Source organism: Oncorhynchus mykiss, chromosome 5 (assembly GCF_057628025.1).
Source record: "Oncorhynchus mykiss isolate SJ-2025 chromosome 5, ASM5762802v1, whole genome shotgun sequence".
Taxonomy (NCBI): domain Eukaryota; kingdom Metazoa; phylum Chordata; class Actinopteri; order Salmoniformes; family Salmonidae; genus Oncorhynchus; species Oncorhynchus mykiss.
Window position 1 is genome coordinate 17,370,060 of NC_143026.1, and position 19,562 is coordinate 17,389,621.

At 43.4% G+C, this 19,562-nt stretch overlaps 1 protein-coding gene across 1 annotated transcript in view; it reads left to right on the forward strand.

Annotated features, from left to right (window-relative positions):
- The window catches only part of loxhd1a (lipoxygenase homology PLAT domains 1a), a 52,196-nt gene that overhangs the window by 11,345 nt on the left and 21,289 nt on the right, over positions 1 to 19,562 (forward strand). The window contains exons 4-19 of the mRNA XM_090234025.1: positions 1,658 to 1,845; positions 6,750 to 6,848; positions 6,993 to 7,141; positions 7,308 to 7,431; positions 7,686 to 7,936; positions 8,746 to 8,881; positions 9,478 to 9,638; positions 10,087 to 10,173; positions 10,789 to 10,924; positions 11,291 to 11,445; positions 12,607 to 12,767; positions 14,024 to 14,100; positions 14,763 to 14,959; positions 15,224 to 15,416; positions 15,821 to 15,981; positions 17,837 to 18,176. Of these exons, the coding sequence (XP_090090151.1) occupies positions 1,658 to 1,845; positions 6,750 to 6,848; positions 6,993 to 7,141; positions 7,308 to 7,431; positions 7,686 to 7,936; positions 8,746 to 8,881; positions 9,478 to 9,638; positions 10,087 to 10,173; positions 10,789 to 10,924; positions 11,291 to 11,445; positions 12,607 to 12,767; positions 14,024 to 14,100; positions 14,763 to 14,959; positions 15,224 to 15,416; positions 15,821 to 15,981; positions 17,837 to 18,176 (2,615 nt within the window). The remainder of the gene's footprint in view (positions 1 to 1,657; positions 1,846 to 6,749; positions 6,849 to 6,992; positions 7,142 to 7,307; positions 7,432 to 7,685; positions 7,937 to 8,745; positions 8,882 to 9,477; positions 9,639 to 10,086; positions 10,174 to 10,788; positions 10,925 to 11,290; positions 11,446 to 12,606; positions 12,768 to 14,023; positions 14,101 to 14,762; positions 14,960 to 15,223; positions 15,417 to 15,820; positions 15,982 to 17,836; positions 18,177 to 19,562) is intronic.

Genomic DNA, 19,562 nt, shown 5'->3' on the forward strand with positions numbered 1-19,562 from the left:
AGTTTAAACTATGCCCACTGAAAAAAAGTGTGTATACTGTAGGAATACCTGCAAAGCCTCCACTACACAACAGCGTCTTGTGTTCTTTCATGATATGACCTCTGTGAGAAACAAGTGTCGGAGTGCACCGAATTTTCTCTGGGATTTCTTTGCCACAACAAAAATCTGAAAATGGAAAATAAATGAAAAGGTCATTCAAGTCTAGGCTAGCAGTCTATCATTCCCGAATTCAGCTACAATATTAAGTGAGTGAGTGTTATTGTTTTGTTTTTTTAAAGTTCAGTGCTGTTCTCTGTAAAAATAAAGTGTTTTAAAACTAGCCTCCCAATAAGCTGCCAACATTGTGAAGGTGTTGAAAAGGTATGCAAATGTGTCTCCCTGCATATGCTCCGAAAAAAAAACCATTAGGTCTATCATCCCAACATTTGTTTGGCGTGCTTCCCCAGTACTTTCCAAATGGTGGCAGCTTAGTTGCAAACATGGTAGCTCGTAGTTGCGATATTATGTTATCAAATGTTTTTGTTTAACAGTGTTGTGTATCCGATAGAACGAGTTAGAATATCAGAAGGCTAATTGTTGGGTGTCCAATACTCCTCTAAGAAAACCAATGGTCCAACCCTCATGTCTTTTTCATAATCTGTTCACAATGTATTGGAGTTTTTACACTTGCAGGATGGCCAAAATGACCAAATAGGCCAAAAACTGGTTGAATCGAAATGTCCACATCATTTCGACAAAATAAATCAATGTAATGACGCTGAATCAACTCAATGTGGAAACTTGACTGGACTTGCAAAAAGTCATCAATTTAAGGGAATTTCCTATTTATTCATACAATTTTTAACCTAAATCCAATGGCATCATGGTGAAATGTTTTATTGATTTCATGTTGAATTCACATTATTTGACAACTCAACCATTCGTAAATCAAAACTAGATGTTGAACTGACGTCTATGCACAGGGTGACTAAATCTAGAAAAATGCACAGCATCTTGTCATCTAGGTGCTAGAATGAACTACTAATTACTTGACAGGCTCACTTTGAACTCGTCATCTTTCTTCTCGAATCTACAGGACATAAAACAACAGAGGTAAGATCTACGTTTTGAGACGTGACATGTACTATTTTCAGATTTTAGTATATGCTTTTCATTGTAATGAGAAATTCCTGTAATTTTTTAAAAGATTTATAGGAAAAAAACATGTGTATCTCTTTGAAATGTAAACAGAGCACTGAGCGTACTGCAAGCTTTTTATTTTCAAAGCCTTTTACATTTAATTCAGTTCATGTCATGTTAATTTATCTTTGTGAGACCCGTGGAAACAACTTTGTAGATGGCCACCAAAACATGTAAAATCCTCTAAGTTGCTGTGAGAAAGCTGCACTGCTCTGTTGATGCTTGTTATTGGATGTATGTCACGAAATCCGACTTTTTAGATAGACTGTTATTAAATGTTAGAGAAATACATTTCTTGAACGATTCAGAACATGAATAATCATATGTGTCTTGGTAAAATGTATTTTATAACATAAGGAAGTGACATTTCATCACCAAAGTGCGTTTTCACCCACTATGGTCAGAGTGGGTGGAAATTTGACTAATTGTCAAATGAGGAGACGTTTCCTCCAGTACCTGACTGTCATTGTGTCCCCAGGATTGAACATGACAACACAGGTGGCTTGAACGCCAGCTGGTTCCTGGACCGGGTCGTGGTGACCGACATGAACCGTCCACACCTGCGGTTCTACTTCGCCTGCAACAACTGGCTGAGCCGTGAGGAGGGGGATGGCCTGTATGTCAGAGACCTGCTGGGCAGCCTCAACCCCATGGATGTCCCCAAACGTAGGTTACTCTGGAGTGCATACCTTTACACACAGTATGCTATACAGGTTAAATCCACATAGAAGATGTGTAGGCTACATTGCACAAGACTGTACTCTACAGTTCATACTGTCCACTGCATACCTATTGCAGTGAATACACTCTACAATGCATGCAGTATATGACGTAAAGGAAAACCCTTTAGTTTAATATAATTTAGGAGCAGCATGCTGTATCTTGTGGTATCTTGTGGTATATGGCCAATCTACCACGGCTAAGGGCTGTTCTTATGAATAACACAACGCAGAGTGCCTGGACACAGCCCTTAGCCATTTACTGTCTAATATACCATGGCTGTCAGCCAATCAGCATTCAGGGCTCGAACCACCCAGTTTATAATTGTAGTTCTAAACTGGGTGGTTCAAGCCCTGAATGCTGATTGGCTGACAGTCGTGGTATATCAGACCGTATAACACGGGTATGACAAAACAGTTATTTTTACTGCTCAAATGAAGTTGGTGAACAGTTTATAATAGCAATAAGGCACCTTGGGGGTTTGTGACTTATAGCCAATATACCACTCTGCGTTGCGTCGTGCTTAAGAACAGCCCTTAGCCATGGTATATTGGCCATATCCCATACCCCTCTCGTGCCTTTTTGCTTAATTAACCCGCACTTCATGTTCTTAAGCGTAAACCAAAGTTACATAAGTTACTCTGCCTACTGTTACTTGCGTGTAAGGTGCCCCATGGAGCCTAATCGGCTGGTAAGCATCGTAGTCCTCTTGTTACCATGTGACCGTCACCTTACAACTCCTTATTAGACAGAGATGGAGAGAGAGTAGGATGCAGGGTGTGTCTTGGGGACAAATGTCACCATGGTAGGGGACACAGATCATGCCTCTGCTCATGCCTACTTTTCAAGTCTATTCAAGGAGACCTGTTATTCCAAACCAGACAGCTGGCATGGGAACACCCTTACTGTAGGCTCACACACACACACACACACACACACACACACACACACACACACACACACACACACACACACACACACACACACACACACACACACACACAGAAGTGCACACACACAGTATATGAATATTTAACTTGGAAACTAGCTCATTGAGGATTAGAGGAACTATGGGCTGTCTGTCTGTGGTCTGTTGTGAGAAAGAAGGAGGAGACAAACAGAATCATGAGGCATGAGACTAGACATGTGAATAGAGAGAAGTTACGGTTAGAACTGAGAGGTTATGGTTAGAACTGAGAGGTTACAGTTAGAACTGAGAGGTTACAGTTAGAACTGAGAGGTTACAGTTAGAACTGAGAGGTTATGGTTAGAACTGAGAGGTTACGGTTAGAACTGAGAGGTTACAGTTAGAACTGAGAGGTTACGGTTAGAACTGAGAGGTTACAGTTAGAACAGAGGTTACAGTTAGAACTGAGAGGTTACAGTTAGAACTGAGAGGTTACGGTTAGAACTGAGAGGTTACAGTTAGAACTGAGAGGTTACAGTTAGAACTGAGATGTTACAGTTAGAACTGAGAGGTTAAGGTTAGAACTGAGAGGTTACAGTTAGAACTGAGAGGTTACGGTTAGAACTGAGAGGTTACGGTTAGAACTGAGAGGTTACGGTTAGAACTGAGAGGTTACGGTTAGAACTGAGAGGTTACGGTTAGAACTGAGAGGTTTTGGTTAGAACTGAGAGGTTTCGGTTGGAACTGAGAGGTTACAGTTAGAACTGAGAGGTTACGGTTGGAACTGAGAGGTTACGGTTAAAACTGAGAGGTTACGGTTAGAACTGAGAGGTTACAGTTAGAACTGAGAGGTTACAGTTAGAACAGAGGTTACAGTTAGAACTGAGAGGTTACAGTTAGAACTGAGAGGTTACGGTTAGAACTGAGAGGTTACAGTTAGAACTGAGAGGTTACGGTTAGAACTGAGAGGTTACAGTTAGAACTGAGAGGTTATGGTTAGAACTGAGAGGTTACGGTTAGAACTGAGAGGTTACGGTTAGAACTGAGAGGTTTCGGTTGGAACTGAGAGGTTACAGTTAGAACTGAGAGGTTACGGTGGGAACTGAGAGGTTACGGTTGGAACTGAGAGGTCACGGTTAAAACTGAGAGGTTACGGTTAGAACTGAGAGGTTACGGTTAGAACTGAGAGGTTACAGTTAGAACTGAGAGGTTACAGTTAGAACTGAGAGGTTACGGTTGGAACTGAGATGTTACGGTTGGAACTGAGAGTTTACGGTTAGAACTGATAGGTTTCGGTTGGAACTGAGAGGTTACGGTTGGAACTGAGAGGTTACGGTTAAAACTGAGAGATTACGGTTGGAACTGAGAGGTTACGGTTGGAACTGCGAGGTTACAGTTAGAACTGAGAGGTTACGGTTGGAACTGCAAGGTTACGGTTGAAACTGAGAGGTTACGGTTAGAACTGAGAGGTTACAGTTAGAACTGAGAGGTTACGGTTAGAACTGAGAGGTTACGGTTAGAACTGAGAGGTTACAGTTAGAACTGAGAGGTTACGGTTGGAACTGAGAGGTTACAGTTAGAACTGAGAGGTTACAGTTAGAACTGAGAGGTTACGGTTAGAACTGAGAGGTTATGGTCAGAACTGAGAGGTTACAGTTAGAACTGAGAGGTTACAGTTAGAACTGAGAGGTTACGGTTAGAACTGAGAGGTTATGGTTAGAACTGAGAGGTTACAGTTAGAACTGAGAGGTTACAGTTAGAACTGAGAGGTTACAGTTAGAACTGAGAGGTTACAGTTAGAACTGAGAGGTTACGGTTAGAACTGAGAGGTTACAGTTAGAACTGAGAGGTTACAGTTAGAACTGAGATGTTACAGTTAGAACTGAGAGGTTAAGGTTAGAACTGAGAGGTTACAGTTAGAACTGAGAGGTTACGGTTAGAACTGAGAGGTTACGGTTAGAACTGAGAGGTTACGGTTAGAACTGAGAGGTTACGGTTAGAACTGAGAGGTTACGGTTAGAACTGAGAGGTTTTGGTTAGAACTGAGAGGTTTCGGTTGGAACTGAGAGGTTACAGTTAGAACTGAGAGGTTACGGTTGGAACTGAGAGGTTACGGTTAAAACTGAGAGGTTACGGTTAGAACTGAGAGGTTACAGTTAGAACTGAGAGGTTACAGTTAGAACTGAGAGGTTACGGTTAGAACTGATAGGTTTCGGTTGGAACTGAGAGGTTACGGTTGGAACTGAGAGGTTACGGTTAAAACTGAGAGATTACGGTTGGAACTGAGAGGTTACGGTTGGAACTGCGAGGTTACAGTTAGAACTGAGAGGTTACGGTTGGAACTGCAAGGTTATATGGTTGAAACTGAGAGGTTACAGTTAGAACTGAGAGGTTACGGTTGGAACTGCGAGGTTACGGTTGGAACTGAGAGGTTACGGCTAGATCTAAGAGGTTACAGTTAGAACTGAGAGGTTACGGTTGGAACTGAGAGGTTACAATTAGAACTGAGAGGTTACGGTTGGAACTGCAAGGTTACGGTTGAAACTGAGAGGTTACGGTTAGAACTGAGAGGTTACAGTTAGAACTGAGAGGTTACGGTTAGAACTGAGAGGTTACGGTTAGAACTGAGAGGTTACGGTTAGAACTGAGAGGTTACAGTTAGAACTGAGAGGTTACGGTTAGAACTGAGAGGTTACGGTTAGAACTGAGAGGTTACGGTTAGAACTGAGAGGTTACGGTTAGAACTGAGAGGTTACGGTTAGAACTGAGAGGTTTTGGTTAGAACTGAGAGGTTTCGGTTGGAACTGAGAGGTTACAGTTAGAACTGAGAGGTTACGGTTGGAACTGAGAGGTTACGGTTAAAACTGAGAGGTTACGGTTAGAACTGAGAGGTTACAGTTAGAACTGAGAGGTTACAGTTAGAACTGAGAGGTTACGGTTAGAACTGATAGGTTTCGGTTGGAACTGAGAGGTTACGGTTAAAACTGAGAGATTACGGTTGGAACTGAGAGGTTACGGTTGGAACTGCGAGGTTACAGTTAGAACTGAGAGGTTATGGTTGGAACTGCAAGGTTATATGGTTGAAACTGAGAGGTTACAGTTAGAACTGAGAGGTTACGGTTGGAACTGCGAGGTTACGGTTGGAACTGAGAGGTTACGGCTAGATCTAAGAGGTTACAGTTAGAACTGAGAGGTTACGGTTGGAACTGAGAGGTTACAATTAGAACTGAGAGGTTACGGTTGGAACTGCAAGGTTACGGTTGAAACTGAGAGGTTACGGTTAGAACTGAGAGGTTACAGTTAGAACTGAGAGGTTACGGTTAGAACTGAGAGGTTACGGTTAGAACTGAGAGGTTACGGTTGGAACTGAGAGGTTGCGGTTGGAACTGCGAGGTTACGGTTGGAACTGAGAGGTTACGGTTAGAACTGAGAGGTTACAGTTAGAACTGAGAGGTTACGGTTAGAACTGAGAGGTTACGGTTAGAACTGAGAGGTTACGGTTAGAACTGAGAGGTTACGGTTAGAACTGAGAGGTTACGGTTAGAACTGAGAGGTTTCGCTTAGAACTGAGAGGTTTCGGTTGGAACTGAGAGGTTACAGTTAGAACTGAGAGGTTACGGTTGGAACTGAGAGGTTACGGTTGGAACTGAGAGGTCACGGTTCAAACTGAGAGGTTACGGTTAGAACTGAGAGGTTACAGTTAGAACTGAGAGGTTACAGTTAGAACTGAGAGGTTACGGTTAGAACTGAGAGGTTACAGTCAAATTTACAGTTTCAGTGACAATGGTCGCATAACTTGAAAGGTACCATTATGGCATTGTCTATGTGAAATATCATGACATAACCGGTTCACTGTCAGATATGAATGAGAACACATACATACAGTACAACATCACTGAGTTCATAAATATGCTGTGCTTTTTGATATTTGATCATTTTACAGTGAATAAGTACATAGTGAGTGTGTTCACTTCTGCTGAGAAGGGCAGCGGGACTGATGCTGACGTCTTCCTGAATATCTTTGGAGAGCATGGCGATACAGGTGAGATTTAGACTCTTCGTGTAGCTTAACTGGTCAAACTGAAGATATAGCTCTTTCCTGAGTTATTAGCAGTGAGAATACCAGCTCTGTCATTAGCGCTTTGATTTCATTCTATATCACAATACGGTTTCTATATAATTAAAGGGGAGAGACGGCTGGACAGTGACAAAGATAATTTTGAGCGAGGCACGGAGGACAAGTTTACTATTGAATCACCAAACCTGGGAAGGCTAAAGAAAATCACCATTGGCCATAACAACAGGGGCTCATCAGCTGGATGGTGTCTGGATAAGGTACACACACACACACACACACACACACACACACACACACACACACACACACACACACACACACACACACACACACACACACACACATACACACACACACACACACACACACACACACACACACACACACACACACACACACACACAACATGTTATCTCTCTCCAGGTGGTCATTGATGACATGGGGAACAAGGAGGTGTATGAGTTTCCAGTGAATCGCTGGTTCGCCATGGATGAAGAAGATGGAAAGATACAGAGAGATGTGTTGGTGGGAGCAACACAGCCCATGGGTGAGCCCATCCATAGAATTACATATAGAATTATGAATAAATTATAGGATTTCTATGAGCCCACCATCATAATGACAGCACATTGAGTTCCAATATTGTATTCTGTATCAGATACATAAATCAGATTGTATGTTCACTTTAGTGACCTGAGTTTTTTATGGTCAGGTCACATGGTCTTAGTTATGATGGCTTTTATAATATAATCCATTGAATGACCTATAACCTAACCCCTCTGTGTTACTGGATCGCCAAAGCGGTGGTGTACAACGTCCAGGTGATGACGGGCAACGTGAGAGGTGGTGGCACCAACTCTAAGATCCACATCATCATGCATGGCACCAAGGGCCTGAAGAACAGTGGCAAGGTGTTCCTGGAGGGTGGAGCATTCGAGCGGGGGCTCATCGATATCTTCAACGTGGAGATTGCTGCCCTGCTCAGCCCACTCAGCAGGGTCACCATCGGACATGACAACGGAGCTGTTGGGGCCGGCTGGTACTGCGAAAAGGTTCCGTCTTATCTGTGTTGTTGATGTTGATGTTGAGGTTGTTGTTGATGTTGTTGTTGTTGTTGTTGTTGTTGATGTTGTTGTTGTTGAGGTTGTTGATGTTGTTGTTTTTGAGGTTGTTGTTGATGTTGATGTTGATGTTGTTGATGTTGATGTTGTTGAGGTTGTTGTTGATGTTGTCATTGATGGTGTTATTGTTGTTGATGTTGAGGTTATTTTTGATGTTGTTGATGTTGTTTATGTTGTTGATGTTGAGGTTGTTGTTGTTGATATTGTTATTGTTGTTGTTGTTGTTGTTGATGTTGTTGTTGTTGAGGTTGTTGTTGTTGATGTTGATGTTGTTGATGTTGTTGTTGTTGAGGTTGTTGTTGATGTTGTTGTTATTGTTGTTGATGTTGTTGTTGAGGATATTGTTGATGTTGTTATTGTTGTTGAGGTTGTTGTTGTTGAGGTTGTTGTTGATGTTGTTGTTGTTGATGTTGTTGTTATTGTTGTTGTTGATGTTGATGTTGTTGAGGTTATTGTTGTTGAGGTTGTTGTTGTTGAGATTGTTGTTGATGTTGTTGTTGTTGAGGTTGTTGTTGATGTTGTTGTTATTGTTGTTGTTGATGTTGTTGAGGTTATTGTTGATGTTGTTATTGTTGTTGAGGTTATTGTTGTTGAGGTTGTTGTTGATGTTGATGGTGTTATTGTTGTTGATGTTGTTGTTGTTGCAGTATTGCACATTTCATCATCTACATGTACCTCTTATCTACTGGTGTGTGTTTCTATGTTCTAACGTCTTTCTCTCTCTCTGTGTCTCCGCCCAGGTGACAGTGTACTGCCCATTCACAGGGATTGAGCAGACGTTTCCCTGTTGCAAGTGGCTGGATGAGGACGAGGGGGACGGACTGATTGAGAGGGAGCTTTACGAGATGGTGTCCCTCAGGCAGAAGAAACTTAAGAGTGGGTGACTTATGCATTCTACATACACGTCTACTGTAACACACAGGCTTACAGTTGGTTAAACAGATGTAGGATCTTAATTTGAACCAGTTTGCTACAGCAGGAAAATTATCCACAGCAACAGGAAATGTGAATTATTATGTGGAATATAATTCATGGATATTTTTGTAGGAGTTGATAAAACATTTTGTGTGGAAAAATCAGGTCTGAAATTTCAAAGTGGAAATTACAAACTTCAGAAGCCTTTTAAACCTCAAATACACTACAAAAGTGTACATTTCCTGCAAGTTCTTCTGCAACAGGGTGATCAAACGAAGACCTTACATCTGTAGTTGTAAGGGGCCAGTTCAGACATTGTACAGCAACACACAAATATGATTCCAGATGAGTTTACATCCTTTTAAAGAAACTCTTCAGCTGGAGGCAGGATGTAATGTATTTTGATCAAGTCGACTTCAGTTCACTTTACTTTATTAGCGGTATTTAGGAATTTGACGGTCAACATTTACAAACCACACTGACATCAATGACAACACAGACAGATATGCAATAGACAATAGGATTAATTTTCCTGCGTACCCATCATCCATTCCCAGAGTACCCGTGGTCACTGTGGATCTGGACATCGGACGTGAAGGGGGCAGGGACGGACGCCCAGGTCTTCCTACAGATCTACGGTGAGAAGGGCAAGTCAGATGAGATGAGACTGGAGAGCAACTCAGACAGCTTTGAGCAGGCTCAGCTGGATAAGTTCATGGTAAGACCTGGATCAGCCGTAGAACTACACATTGTCTGCACACCACAGTGGTTTAAAATTATTTATTTAAGCTTTATTTAAATAGGCAATTCAGTTAAGAACAAATGCTCATTTATGATGACCAGCCTAGGAACAATGGGTTAACTGCCTTGTTCAGGGGCACGACTACAGATTTGTACCTTGTCAGCTCGGGGATTCGATCTAGCACTAGCTCTAACCACTAGGCTACCTGCTGCCCGCCGTAGCTGCCCCAGTGTTAGCCCGCTGTAAACTGGGTGTTGGTGTGGGTGGACATTTTTGCCCAGAGATTTGGTATGGACTCATTAATGTTAATTTTATAACTTTTGTGATATGCATGTTTTAGTTGTTTGAATGTATATATTTTGTCTTTTGTGTGTATTTATTCTTTCTTCAATACTAACAGTTTTAAATTGTCGGACCACTGTAGATTGAAATGCCAGACATCGGAAAGCTGACGAAAGCCCGTATCTGGCACGAAAAGAGACATCCTTTCGCAGGCTGGCATTTCGCTAGGGTGAGATCTACTGGGTTGTTTGGTCTGTCAACATTAGCCTTTTATACTGTTAGTTACATAATCAAACGTATCATGAAAGTGAAGTGAATCAAAGCACAATCTGTGATCATTGAAATAAACCCAAGTTACAGCATACTTAAAGCATACAGATGTAGGATCTTAATTTGAGCCAGTTTGTTACAGCAGGAAAATAATCCTGCAGCAACAGGACATGTGAATTATTATGTGGATTATAATGAATGGACATTTTTGTTGGGGTTGGTAAATGTTTCATAAGGGAAAATTAGGTCTGAAAGGTCAAACTTCAGAAGCCTTTTCAAACCTCAAATACACTGCAAGTTTTATATTTCCTGCATTGCAGGAAAGTTCTCCTGCAACAGGGTGATCAAATTAAGATCCTACATCTGTACAGACTAGTATCTGATAGAGCAGTGGTTGAGATATATTATACACTAGTCTGAGTTTTATCTTACCATGTGACCTGACCTGGATCTCTGGGCCCTAGTTATAGGCAATAAACCAGGCTATAATAGGTCAGGTCACAGAGTCAGGAAGAACTATTTATATGTTTTTTTAAATCCCCTATTTAAGTGTTATGTCGGTGTCTTACCCCAGGCCACGGTGATGAAGACTCTGACAAGGGAGAAGTACTCGTTTAACTGTGGCCGCTGGCTGGACATCAATGAGGATGATAATGAGATCATCAGAGAGCTGCCCGCCACCGGAGCTCTCATCCCGGAGCCGTTACTACGTAGGACCCACACATACTCTCATACACATGCATGTACACACACACACACACACACACACACACACACACACACACACACACACACACACACACACACACACACACACACACACACACACACACACACACACACACACACACACACACACAAACACACACACACACACACACACACACACACACACACACACACACACACACACACACACACACACACAAACACACACACACACACACACACTAAAACCACATACTGGTATGACAACCGCATACCTTCAGACATTGCATGAGTACTTATTAATACTCTTGTCCAACTAAGAATGTTTAGAATCATCACAGAGAATGTTAACATTATATACTTCTCAGTGCTGAAGTATCGCATCACCATCTGTACTGGGAGAGTGAGTGGAGGTGGCACTGATGCCAGCGTATTCCTTAATGTGATCGGGGACCTGGGAGACACAGGGGATCGACTCATGTTCCTCAGCAAAAACAACGTCAACAAGTTTGAAAAGGGCAACGTGAGTAGGGGTGGTTTAGGAGTACCTGGGTGTATATGTAGTGTAGGTGGTTCAGGAGTACCTGGGTGTATATGTAGTGTAAGTGGTTCAGGAGTACCTGGGTGTATATGTAGTGTAGGTGGTTCAGGAGTACCTGGGTGTATATGTAGTGTAGGGGGTTCAGGAGTACCTGGGTGTATATGTAGTGTAGGTGGTTCAGGAGTACCTGGGTGTATATGTAGTGTAGGTGGTTCAGGAGTACCTGGGTGTATATGTAGTGTAGGGGGTTCAGGAGTACCTGGGTGTATATGTAGTGTAGGTGGTTCAGGAGTACCTGGGTGTATATGTAGTGTAGGTGGTTCAGGAGTACCTGGGTGTATATGTAGTGTAGGTGGTTCAGGAGTTCCTGGGTGTATATGTAGTGTAGGGGGTTCAGGAGTACCTGGGTGTATATGTAGTGTAGGTGGTTCAGGAGTACCTGGGTGTATATGTAGTGTAGGGGGTTCAGGAGTACCTGGGTGTATATGTAGTGTAGGTGGTTCAGGAGTACCTGGGTGTATATGTAGTGTAGGTGGTTCAGCAGTACCTGGGTGTATATGTAGTGTAGGTGGTTCAGGAGTACCTGGGTGTATATGTAGTGTAGGTGGTTCAGGAGTTCCTGGGTGTATATGTAGTGTAGGTGGTTCAGGAGTACCTGGGTGTATATGTAGTGTAGGGGGTTCAGGAGTACCTGGGTGTATATGTAGTGTAGGTGGTTCAGGAGTACCTGGGTGTATATGTAGTGTAGGTGGTTCAGGAGTACCTGGGTGTATATGTAGTGTAGGTGGTTCAGGAGTACCTGGGTGTATATGTAGTGTAGGTGGTTCAGGAGTACCTGGGTGTATATGTAGTGTAGGTGGTTCAGGAGTTCCTGGGTGTATATGTAGTGTAGGTGGTTCAGGAGTACCTGGGTGTATATGTAGTGTAGGTGGTTCAGGAGTTCCTGGGTGTATATGTAGTGTAGGTGGTTCAGGAGTACCTGGGTGTATATGTAGTGTAGGTGGTTCAGTGAATGATGCTCATGCAATCAGTAACCCTTCCTGAGACCTGAAGACTTGTGTTAGCTCCCAGATCTAATATCTAGGCTTTAGCTCAGTGGGTTAACTTGGTTTTGAGCGGTTTATCTCCCTCATTTCTCCACAGGCCGATGAGTTTCTGACCGAGGCGGTGTCGTTGGGGCAGGTGCGCAGGGTGCGTATCGGCCATGATGGGAGGGGTGGAGGCTGTGGTTGGTTCCTGGATAAGGTGTTGGTCAGGGAGGAGGGCCAACCAGAGTCTGCGGCCATAGAGTTCCCCTGTAACAGGCAAGTCAACCAGCCAATCACGTGGCAACCAATCACATTATATATTTCATAACATAATGGGAGCATGGCCAACTAACTAGGGCTTGATTCAATGGACTTGTAGTGCACAGGGAAGCACCTTCATGGACTTGTAGTGCACAGGGAAGAACCTTAATAGACTTGTGCTGTGCACAAACAAGCACCTTCCTGGACGTGTAGTGCACAGGGAATAACCTTCATGGACTTGTAGTGCACAGGGAAGCACCTTCATGGACTTGTAGTACACAGGGAATAACCTTCATGGACTTGTAGTGCACAGGGAAGCACCTTCATAGACTTGTGCTGTACACAGGGAAGCACCTTCATAGACTTGTGCTGTGCACAGGGAAGCACCTTCAAAGACTTGTGCTGTACACAGGGAAGCACCTTCATAGACTTGTGCTGTGCACAGGGAAGCATCTTCATGGACTTGTAGTGCACAAGGAAGCACCTTCATAGACTTGTGCTGTGCACAGGGAAGCACCTTCATAGACTTGTGCTGTTCACAGGGAAGCACCTTCATGGACTTGTAGTGCACAGGGAAGCACCTTCATGGACTTGTAGTGCACAGGGAAGCATCTTCATGGACTTGTAGTGCACAGGGAAGCACCTTCATGGATTTGTAGTGCACAGGGAAGCACCTTCATGGACTTGTAGTGCACAGGGAAGCACCTTCATGAACCTGTAGTGCACAGGGAAGCATCTTCAGGGACTTGTAGTGCACAGGGAAGTATCTTCATGGACTTGGAGTGCACAGGGAAGCACCTTCAAAGACTTGTGCTGTGCCCAGTGACCTTTTTACTTGATAATGAAATTAATCCAATCACTCACTCCCATCACAAGTAACAACTAAAGCACCAAACAGCCAATCACACAGCATTTCACTACCAGCCATACAGCCTCAGGGAAGACAGTTATCTGGCCTGGCCACGCCCAGTCTGTCTCTATTGGCAGTTCTCCAATTGCCTCGCTTAACCAGTTAGCCAGCTGATGGACCAGCATCCCATTACAAATAGGGACTAAACACACTGTGGCCAGCCAGGTCTCTCTCCCTCCAGTAACTGAAGCTAAACCACAAGTCTGGGGTGCCCTGTTACACCGTAACACTTTCCTCTTTCAACCTCTAGGCTATACATTAGGCAATGTTGAGTGAAAGTGTTTCAGGTTGTATACCTGTGCCTTATAGAGGTGCGGTTGATTCAAATGGAGTATCTCCTTTTGGGTGTATTTTATGCCAGGTGGTTGGACCGGAATGAGGACGATGGACAGATCGTTCGTGAGTTAGTGCCAGCAGGAGATGGTCTGCGTCTCCACAGTGAGTCAACCATGAAACAGACAAACACTTTAGTTTATTTGCACAAATAGAAAGACAGTTTGTCCAGAGTTGAAAAAGCATCAACATTATGTGCAGGTGGGGGGGAAAGCAAAATGGCTTGAGTACCCCCCCCCCCCACACCCCCCACCCCCGATGGTCATTAATCACACAGACTCAGCAGTCTGGACAAACTAACAAACAAAGGTATCTTGATATGTTTCAAAAGACGTCAAGTGCAGGTGTTCTATCCTAATTTGATCACTCTGTCACAGTGGATTTTCCTGCGCAGCAGCAAATGCAAATTGTAGTGTACCGAGGTTTAAAAATGCTTGTCAAGTTTGTAATTTCCACTTTAATTTCCACTTTAAGACTTGATTTATCCTAACAAAAAAAACATCAACCCTTATAAAAATGTCCATTAATTATAAATCACCTAATAATTCACATTTCCTGCATACATTTCTTGCTGTGAGAAACTGGTCAAATTAAGATAGCGTATCTGTTGGAGAAACATTATACTACAGATGTTCACATACAGTAGCTAGTGTGAATATACAGTACAATGAAAAAATAAAATCTGAACATAAACATGAAAAACTCAAGGTCCCATTTAAAGTGTGTGTCTACAAGAGGAAAAACCCATGCCTCATATGTCTTTTAAGATGTCAACTACCATATCTCGGTGAAGACAGGCAACATCAACGGGGCCAGCTCGGACTCCAAGGTGTTTGTTAAGTTGTACGGAGAGAAGGGCGACACCACGAGGATACTCCTGGTGGTCTCGGACAACGACCTGAGTAACTACTATGAGACGGGCCAAACTGATATCTTCACCGTCGAGACCTATGACATCGGACAAGTGTGTCACTTTTTATGTTTTATAGAATACATGATCAGAAACCTAGAAACATAGATGATAGTTGTCTAATTCAAAGCAACTCATCCCAACAGTAGGTCATTATAGTGCATGTCTCAGTTTCTTGGAGTTGTATGGTGCTTTATTATACATCATTTGTGGTTTTGATTCCTACATGGGTCTCATACGGACCATGTTAACTGGATAAAAACATCTGCTAAATGACCATCCATCCTAATTCTTACTTCCTGGTTTCTATCTCTGTAGATCCACCGTCTTCTGATAGGCCACACTAACGAGGGTCTGCGGGCTGGTTGGTTCCTGGACAGTGTCCAGATCATTGTTCCGGTCCATGGGAAGCAGTACCAGTTCCCCAGCCATCGCTGGCTGTGTAAGGATGAGGCTGACGGCAAGGTGGAGGTGGAGATCTATCCCAGCGAGACCCTGGACATTGAGAAACGTAACAGACAATTTACTAGATTGGATACTCTGAGACAATGCATGTATTATACAGTACATACTGTGCCAGAGAATACATATATTTACAGTGTCATATTTATACACACTGTGCAATATACCAGAGATTTCAAATACACTCTGGGGCATTTGTACACACAATGTGTGTACAACCAGAGTTGTCACAAGAAAAGTACAGGAACAGTCAAAATGGTTGAAAACGTATATTATCACTGAAACAAGCTGTAATCAGATGACGTGACTAGATGAATACAGTTCTGTCCAGTAATAAGCGCTGATGGCCTACTTAGGGATTATGATGGATTGTGGTGCATTAGTCCCCACTCTCCATCATCCTGCCATGGTTTAATTGGTTAGTGACATGTTGCTCTGCCCTCTGGTTTGCAGTGATTAACTACGAGGTCACAGTGGTCACGGGGAACATGCGCAATGGTGGCACCAACGCCAATGTGTTCTGCCAGATCTACGGAGAGGAGGGCAAGACCGAGCTCATCAGCCTCAAGAGCCGCTCCAACAACTTTGAGCGCGGGACCACAGAGATCTATAAGGTCTGGATCACCTTGTTCAGATACAGTCAGTGAACCAGTAATAGTAGTCTACTGACTACACATTGATTAGGTTCAAATTGTGGGAAGGAAATTATTTTCCCTTTGTGAATTGGATGGATTCTTGAAGAGTACAGCTATCATTGGTTTTGAGAAGACTTAGCATGAAATCAGTAATTCTGCCATGTTGTGGAGTGGAGTTGATGATGACAAATCTCAAAATTGTAAAGATGGGGAGAGGTCTGTCAGTAATAAAGAGATGCTCTGCTCTGCAGGCTCTCAGAAGGGTGAGACACAGACACACTGGAGGCTAATTGCTAATTGTTTGCTCTTGTGTTGAGTTTGCGCCCGTTATTTTCAGAACAGTTATTTTTGTATGTTGTGCTGTACGCTGACACACACATGATAAGACATGTACTCTACACACACGTACACATGGATTTTGTATTGTAGATATGTACTAGTAGAGTAGTAGCCAGAGGGCACACACTTAATGTGTTGTGAAAAGTGTTATGAAATGTAATCTCATGTATTATTTTAAATTGTATATAACTGCCTTAATGTTGCTGGAACCCAGGAAGAGTAGCTGCCACCAAGTCAGCAGTTAATGGGGATCCTTAATAAATACAAAGTATTACTGTTCTATTCCCTCTGGAAAACAACACATGCTAACCTCTAGGTGTTGTTTTACATCACACTCCACAAAGCCAGTCCTGCAGCCTCTAGTTTGATCTTATCTTGATTATTGTCCTGTCATATGGTCAAGTCCTGCAGCCTCTAGTTTGATCTTATCTTGATTATTGTCCTGTCATATGGTCAAGTCCTGCAGCCTCTAGTTTGATCTTATCTTGATTATTGTCCTGTCATATGATCAAGTCCTGCAGCCTCTAGTTTGATCTTATCTTGATTATTGTCCAGTCATATGGTCAAGTCCTGCAGCCTCTAGTTTGATCTTATCTTGATTATTGTCCTGTCATATGGTCAAGTCCTGCAGCCTCTAGTTTGATCTTATCTTGATTATTGTCCTGTCATATGATCAAGTCCTGCAGCCTCTAGTTTGATCTTATCTTGATTATTGTCCTGTCATATGATCAAGTCCTGCAGGCTCTAGTTTGATCTTATCTTGATTATTGTCCTGTCATATGGTCAAGTCCTGCAGCCTCTAATTTGATCTTATCTTGATTATTGTCCTGTCATATGGTCAAGTCCTGCAGCCTCTAGTTTGATCTTATCTTGATTATTGTCCTGTCATATGATCAAGTCCTGCAGCCTCTAGTTTGATCTTATCTTGATTATTGTCCTGTCATATGATCAAGTCCTGCAGGCTCTAGTTTGATCTTATCTTGATTATTGTCCTGTCATATGATCAAGTCCTGCAGCCTCTAGTTTGATCTTATCTTGATTATTGTCCTGTCATATGGTCAAGTCCTGCAGGCTCTAGTTTGATCTTATCTTGATTATTGTCCTGTCATATGATCAAGTCCTGCAGGCTCTAGTTTGATCTTATCTTGATTATTGTCCTGTCATATGATCAAGTCCTGCAGGCTCTAGTTTGATCTTATCTTGATTATTGTCCTGTCATATGGTCAAGTCCTGCAGGCTCTAGTTTGATCTTATCTTGATTATTGTCCAGTCATATGGTTCAGTCCTGCAAAGTGCTGATAGATGTACACACACACTACATGTTAATATTTTTAAATGTATTGAAATTGTAAATTATTTTGTCTCTAATGTCTTTTTCGTTATATATCAGACCCCAGTAAGACTAGCTGTCGCCATTGGTGTTGGCTAATGGGGATCCTAATAAACTAAATTAAATTAAAAATAAACACCTATCTTCCTGTCTCTCAACCCCCAGATCGAGGCGCTGAACGTGGGCAAATTATTCAAAATCCGCATCGGGCACGATGGTTCGGGCGTGGGCGACGGGTGGTTCCTTGAGACGGTGGACATCAAGCGGCTCACTATGGCCATGGTACAGAGGGAAGTGGTGAAGGAGAAACCAAAGGATGACAAGAAGGACAAGAAGAAGAATAAAAAAAAGAAGAAAGAAGAGGATGAGGAGGAGGAGTACGTGACGGAGCTCCAGGAGGTGACAGAGAGCGTGACGTTCCCCTGTCATCGATGGCTGGCCCGCGACGAGGAGGACGGGGAGATCGTGGTGGAGCTCCTACCCGAGGACCCCGGAGACCTGGAGGGTAGGCTTCAAGTTTCCAGTTTTATCAGTCCTATGTACGGGATACGCATGGTATATATTGTCCAACCAAATTCTTACTTTCAGGTTCCTTCTCAAAAATGCAACAACAATAATAAATGAAATATATGAATATGAACATATAGTAAATGGCTCAGTGGAATAGAATAAACATTTGAGCATAATTATAATACAGGAGGCCTCCCGGGTGGCGCAGTGGTTAAGGGTGCTGTACTGCAGCGCCAGCTGTGCCACCAGAGACTCTGGGTTCGCGCCCAGGCTCTGTCGTAACCAGCCGCGACCCGGAGGTCCGTGGGGCGACGCACAATTGGCCTAGCGTCGTTAGGGAGGGCTTGGCCGGTAGGGATATCCTTGTCTCATCGTGTACCAGCGACTCCTGTGGCGGGCCGGGAGCAGTGTGCGCTAACCAAGGTTGCCAGGTGCACGGTGTTTCCTCTGACACATTGGTGCGGCTGGCTTCTGGGTTGGATGGCGCTGTGTTAAGAAGCAGTGCGGCTTGGTTGGGTTGTGTATCGGAGGACGCATGACTTTCAACCTTCGTCTCTCCCGAGCCCGTTCGGGAGTTGTAGCGATGAGACAAGATAGTACTACTTCCGGCGCCGACAGAGATGGCTGCCCTCGCTTCGCGTTCCTAGGAAACTATGCAGTTTTTAGTTTTTTTACTTGTTATTTCTTACATTGAACCATTATGGTTCAATTCATACAGTCATACAGAACTACGGAATACGCCAGCGTCAACTCACCATCAGTACGACCAAGAATATGACTTTCCCGGAGCGGATCCTGTGTTCTGCCTTCCACCCAGGACAACGGAATGGATCCCAGCCTGCGACCCAAAACAACGACGTCGTAAAAGAGGCAAACGAAGCGGTCTTCTGGTCAGGCTCCGGAGACGGGCACATCGCGCGCCACTCCCTAGCATGCTACTCGCCAATGTCCAGTCTCTTGACAACAAGGTTGATGAAATCCGATCAAGGGTAGCATTCCAGAGCGACATCAGGGACTGTAACGTTCTTTGCTTCGGGGAAACATGGCTCACTCGAGAGACGCTATCGGAATCGGTGCAGCCAGCTGGTTTCTCCACGCATCGCGCCGACAGAAACAAACATCTTTCTGGTAAGAAGAGGGGCAGGGGCGTATGCTTTATGGTTAACGTGACGTGGTGTGGTCACAACAACATACAGGAACTCAAGTCCTTCTGTTCACCTGATTTAGAATTCCTCACAATCAAATGTCGACCGCATCATCTACCAAGGGAATTCTCTTCGATTATAATCACAGCCGTATATATTCCCCCCCAAGCAGACACATCGATGGCTCTGAATGAACTTTAATTGACTCTTTGCAAACTGGAATCCACACATCCTGA